The sequence below is a fragment of the Solanum verrucosum genome, unplaced genomic scaffold, assembly GCF_900185275.1.
Source record: "Solanum verrucosum unplaced genomic scaffold, falcon-dt-bn FXZP01000208.1, whole genome shotgun sequence".
NCBI classification, from domain to species: domain Eukaryota; kingdom Viridiplantae; phylum Streptophyta; class Magnoliopsida; order Solanales; family Solanaceae; genus Solanum; species Solanum verrucosum.
This window is the reverse complement of record NW_026020329.1, coordinates 2,983,680-2,989,376: the sequence shown is the minus strand read 5'-3', so window position 1 is coordinate 2,989,376 and position 5,697 is coordinate 2,983,680. Positions and strand designations below refer to the sequence as shown.

The window sequence follows — 5,697 nt, the reverse complement described above, 5'->3', positions numbered from 1 at the left end:
TACTTAGTTATAAAATTTTCTAGCTCCAAAACACTCAAAAACACTCTCTAAGCCCTCTCCAAAATTCCACCAAGATCTTCAACCAAATTCAAAGATCTCAAGCTCTAATTCCGGATTCAAGACTCAATCTCAAGTTTCAATTCTCCATTCCAATCTTCATCAAGGATTCTCCAAAGTTGAGGTATGTGGGTTGATTGTGGAAACCTTCCTTTCCACAAGTCCAACCATTTATCCTCTATTTTACTTCAAGTTTATGGGTCCTTATGATCATTTATGAACTCTTGAATTATGGAATTACTACTACACATTCTATTATGGTCTATTTTTGCATATTATCATGAAATGGAATTATTATGTGATGTTTATGGTTTTCATGCTTCCATGATCAAATTATGAAGGTTGATATATATATGTATGTTGTTGGTGGGCTGATTTATATGTATTTCGAAATTGGTTGGACTTAGTACTCTTGAAAGACATAATTCTATCTACATGAACAATAGCCCACCATGTGTTTGATAAAATGCCATTTATAGAATTCTTAGGAAATGGAAGGTCCAATGTACATCCTAGGAGTCGGATGATTATATAATTATTGAAATGATGATGAAAGGGATACATGTATATGATTACTCTATATAGTGTTGTGAGTCGACCAAGCCTAGTACGGGGGGTAGTAGGCCCGTATAACCGTATCGAGGGGTTGGTACCTTGGTTGCCTAGTACGGGGGGTAGTAGGCCCGTATAACCATATCGAGGGGTTTGTACCTTGGTCCCTAGCTCGGGGGGTGGTAGGCCCGGGTAACCACATTGAGGGGTTTGTACCTCTTTCGCCTCTCCAAGGGGGTGGTAGGCCTTGGAAATACTATATTGATGGTCACTCGCCACACATGTACTACGTCCCACTAAATATGATTTTTTATGTAAGCGTCATTATATATATCATTTCATTAATGTGCTATCTATCGGGTATGATTATGCATTTTTCCTATGATGTCCATCTATTGTAGCATTGCATTGCATCCCATATACTTAGTACATTCAAACGTACTAATGCATACTCTATGCCTACATGATGTCACCATGTAGGGACCGGAGCACCGCTTGACCATCCTCCTCCGCATGGCTAATACGATTTTCTATCGAGGTTATTGGTGAGTCCTCCATTCCGGGGACGTTGCTTATGATCTTTTGCTATGTATAAGACTTTTCTTTTTTTTTTGTTATGTATTGACTATGAGGGTGAGCCCGGTAGTTTGTCTTGGCCCCTGCTAAGTACTCATGTTTAGAGGTGGTGTTGGACAAGTTGTGTATTATGCTTGAACTTGACTCATCTATGGTATTTATGTATCATTTCTTCTTCTTTTTCTTGCTCCCTTAGTCCCGATTTCCCCCTTGATTATGCTTATCGCTTATGGTCATTTTAATTGCTTCCGCGACCAAGGATGTGTAATGATACGCTATGAGGCTTGTTTGGGGTTCCTTCGGGTTCCCCATTCGCCGGTCACGTCTAGGCCCTAGGCTTGGGTCGTGACACAGATATCCTGAGCTTTTCGAGGCTTCAGGTACTTTCTTTTGGTTTATGTTCAAGGACGAACATGTTTTTAGTGGTAGATAATGCAATGACCCGATCGGTCATTTTTTGGAAAGTTTCATGAAATTACCGTTTTGGCCCCTCCCGATATCGACCCCGAGTCTTTTATGATTGAGTTTTGAAAGTTGGTTTCGAGCTTGAGTTTAAAGTTGAGAATTTGTGTAAGTTTTGAATAAGGGTTTAGAGAAATGAAGCGACCAATTTGGAAGAGAAAAGATACCCGCGTTGATATTTCATAATTTTTATTTTGAGTGTTATGGTGGTTGATGATCTCCACAAATTGCACAGAAATTGGAGGGGTTGTTTAAGCCTCTGCAATTTGATGCAATTTAGGGGGTTATGTTAACTTCCACAATTAAACCTCCTCAATATAACGCTTTTTTTTGTAGTGGCATACGTTGCCTGCTGTTAGAAGATGAAATATCTTGCCACAACACAAAACTTTCATAATATCTTCTTCAGATTTTTTTTTTGTTGGGGTCAAAAAAGATGAATTCTATTGATCAAACATTAGTACAGGGATAGAGGACCATAAGTCCATTTGGATCCTAAAGATCATTACATAGAAAGGAGGAGTGGGGGAGAGAGGAGTACAAAAAGTAAGTTGAGGCGTCCGGGATCACAGTTCTCCTTTTGTATTGCAATGCTTGTAGTGCAAAATCCAGAACAGCTTCGAAAACAGGAAGATAGGGTGAATCCCTTCACCTAGCTTCTTCAAAGTTTCTGACTGATTCGCGCATTTTTATGCCCAAACCACTCATCCATTTCCTCATTGCCACTATTTTGAAAATACTTGTTATTCAATTCATCACCATTTTCTCTTTCATTTCCAGTCTTCCACCTTTCTTGCTTCTTTGCATCTCGAGACAATTCACTATTCCCCCCTAAAACAGGAAAATCAACAACCTGATTCTCTGGCATTGAGCTCAAACGATCTTCACACTCACTCTCAACTAGTTGCCATTCCTCATCTGTTTCTTCATTCAGTTCACCAAAATAAGGCCGTGTTCGACTAATGGTTCTATTTTGTTTTGTAGATCCACAGGAAGAACCTGCACAGCTAGATGCTTTTGGTCGTCTGTGATCACATTTCAAGCACACCGTGTTTCTTTTGAAATTGATGTAGTTGCACCTAGCCAAGGGGAGAAGATGCAAAAGGCAATGGACAGAGAGTTAAGCTAAAAAAGAGGACGATACAAAAACACATTCAACTTATATTTACCATTGATCATACATAAGTAAGAGTGCCTACGGCTTATTTTAAGAAAAATAAATAAATGTATATGTGCTTACGATTCACACTCCCACTCTCCAGGATTAAGCTGCCGTTTAGGTGGCATTTCTGTACACTGCAAACACCTTGTATTCTTTGCAAAGTTCATAAAATGGCATCTGCAAGAGATTGGAAGTCAAATGACACCAAAACTAGGACATAAACTTATCTACATGCAAAGTAACCAACAGCATTCCTACTTGTAGCAAATCCAGTCGCCTTTCTTTAATGGAAGATGATCCTGCTCCTGTCTTAACTTGTTAAGTCTTTCGTGATTTAAGCCATTGCACCGTAAGCACTTAGCATTTCTAGAAAAATTTAAGAAGTTGCATCTAGGAACAAAACCAAAATGATATCAGAAAATTAGGACTGGTAAGAGTATTATGTCTAAAATGCATTCAAGTATCAGACTTACTTGGGACAAACCCAATCACCATGTTTCCTCAGAGCATTGATCTGACCTTCTTCTTGGTGATCACCTTGTACAGATGGATTCCCAGGGTTTGTGGATTTCTTTGTTTCACAGAAGAGTTCCTCAGAACTGAACTTCACAATTTCTTTCAACAGCTTTCTTGCTGATTCCTCAACTCTTTTGTTCAAGGATGGTTTATTCTCCACAGCACCAGTAATAGGATTAAGTCCGTAAGTCAATAATAGACGCATAACATCAACAGTTCGACCACCTTGATCTTCACGTGGCACGACATAAGCCCTCTCACAACTTCCCCTCAATATGCAGAAGCTGCAGACCTACTAAATGCATCTTGTTAGAAATGCAGACAGGTGTTTTACTACTCTTTATATTACTAACACTGATGGAGATGTCTTATCTAGGTTAAAACATAGCAACAACATTTAAGTACATACATTTCCTTCCTCGATGCCGAACAATACTCTAAGGCGCTTTCCAGAGTTGACAACTTTTCTATCCATGCTTGGACAGCCACAACTTGCAAGCACCCCAATATCTTGCCGGGACAAATATCTGTTACCATGGCCCTATTTGCTTAGATCAGCAATAAGCTTAAGAACATTCTCATTACAGACAAAACAGAATATAATTAAACCAACACTACTTTCTTTAGAGTGCCCTTTAATCGCACAAGGTCTCCGGGAGGCTAGAGCAAACACGGATCTTACCACTACTTCGTAGAGGTAGAGAGGTTGTTCCGAAAGACCCTTGGCTCAAGTGCCGCAAATCCAAGTGCAAAGAAGAAGAAAACATAGCAAACCCTAAAAAAGCAAGACAATAGTCCACTACCTACCAAACTTCTACCCTAATACATGTCCTCCACACCCTCCTCTCTAAGGTCATGTCCTCGATTACTTAAAGTTGCGTCATGATGTCCTTTCTAATCACCCTAGTGTCATACAATATCAAGCAGTTGAATACTTGGAAGTATGGTTATGAGATTATGAGGTTGGAGGATTAGTAACTCCCCACTGTTTCTTTCAAAATCCTAATCCAGTGCTTAGCCACTTTATGAATTGTATTTCCACACATAACTATATATATTGAGATTGTTAGTAGATAATCATTTATTCTTTATACCCATATGTGTTTAGTTTAGTAGGGTTCCCCTTATAGGTAATTGCTCGTCAAGTGCCGTGTCGCGGATTAAGGGTCAAATTTGGGCTGTGACACTTTCTGCAGCTATAAAACATCTCACTTTTTGAAAGTTTAAAGTTAAAAATTATTTCCGAGAGGAGAAAGTGTCATTCATTTTAGAACACACTACAAGGAAAGTATTTGACATAAAATGGGACTGAGGGAGTGACAAATTGAGGTGCCCAATCACTATAGTACAAAACCAGCAATTATAGAAAAATAAAACATATACAGAAATTAATTCCAACAAATCAACAAAATAAATAAAACTTGCTAAAATAGTCATTTCAAACAGAGTATATATTTCTAACCTTATGAGATCAAACCGGTCTCGAGCGAAATTCAAACAAGCCGTTCTAATTAGGTTTGCATCCCATTGAGCATTTCCAAAAGGGTTTCCAAATCCCTCAAAATATCCAATTTTTAACAACTTGTCCATCAAGTTCACCCATTCAGGCCAAAGTTGAGGAGTCTGAATTCCAGAATTAGGTTTTCTGGAAAACTCAGCTTCTTCATTCTGCTTAGTGGTTTGTTGGGATTGAAGTGTTTTGCCTTCTTCAAGAATGAACTGGATTGCTGAGTTTTTGGTATGGAAATTGGAGATGGAACAGTTTTGAATAATTTTGAGAAGAATTGAATTGCTTCCTTTTGATGTGAATATCTTCAACATCTGATTTAGACTTGACTTGCTTAGAAGAGGTTTGGGATTCAAAACAATTTCTCAAGTTGTATATATTTTTTTTTTTACAAGAAGGAGCCATATAATATTTTACCCTTGAAATTTCATAAATAGTTAACACTATATAAATAATGAGGCACTTAGTTTGACGGATTACAAATCATAGCTATAACCTAAAAGAGAAAAGCCCTTAAAAAATGTCCTTAAACTATTTCAAAGGAATAAAAATGCATCCGTTTGTAGTTTGGTTCAAAAATGTCATTATGGTTATTTAATGAGTTAAAAATACTTATTTTTCAAATAATTATATTGTTTATTTTATTTTTAACACAATTTTTAATAATATTTTTTAAAATTAACAAATTTTTATCTTACTTCAATTTAAAAAAAATAAAAAATTTTCTTTTTTATTATAATTATATGTTATCGTTATATAAATATAAATTAATGATGAATTTACTATAATTTTATATATATGCCATATATTATTTGTCGAAAGGGTATATGAAATTATTCTATTTTAATTGATAAAATGAGATTAA

General features: G+C 36.9%; 1 protein-coding gene across 2 annotated transcripts; it reads right to left on the bottom strand.

The window, feature by feature from the left end:
* Window positions 1–2,068: 2,068 nt before the first annotated feature.
* Window positions 2,069–5,147, bottom strand: LOC125835991 (zinc finger protein VAR3, chloroplastic-like). Of its 2 annotated transcripts, none has more exons than XM_049515084.1 (6): window positions 4,788–5,147; window positions 3,735–3,866; window positions 3,283–3,609; window positions 3,068–3,199; window positions 2,888–2,986; window positions 2,069–2,726 (listed from the first exon to the last, which is right to left on the bottom strand). In XM_049515084.1, exons 1-6 carry the CDS (start codon window positions 5,144–5,146, stop codon window positions 2,309–2,311), a joined length of 1,467 nt encoding a protein of 488 aa, XP_049371041.1. In that variant the 5' UTR covers window position 5,147; the 3' UTR covers window positions 2,069–2,308. The 2 variants fall into 2 exon arrangements, with proteins under 2 accessions (XP_049371041.1, XP_049371042.1); XM_049515085.1 differs by having other exon boundaries at window positions 3,283–3,617; window positions 3,735–3,852.
* Between the last annotated feature and the right edge of the window lie 550 nt (window positions 5,148–5,697).

Bases quoted from the DNA above. Each gene is read 5' to 3' on its own strand.
- LOC125835991 (XM_049515084.1), bottom strand. From the start codon at position 5,146: ATGTTGAAGATATTCACATCAAAAGGAAGCAATTCAATTCTTCTCAAA. The intron at 3,867-4,787 runs GTTAGAAATATA...CTAAGCAAATAG, and splicing joins GACCGGTTTGATCTCATAAG to GGCCATGGTAACAGATATTT. The intron at 3,610-3,734 runs GTATGTACTTAA...GTAGGTCTGCAG, and splicing joins TCGGCATCGAGGAAGGAAAT to CTTCTGCATATTGAGGGGAA.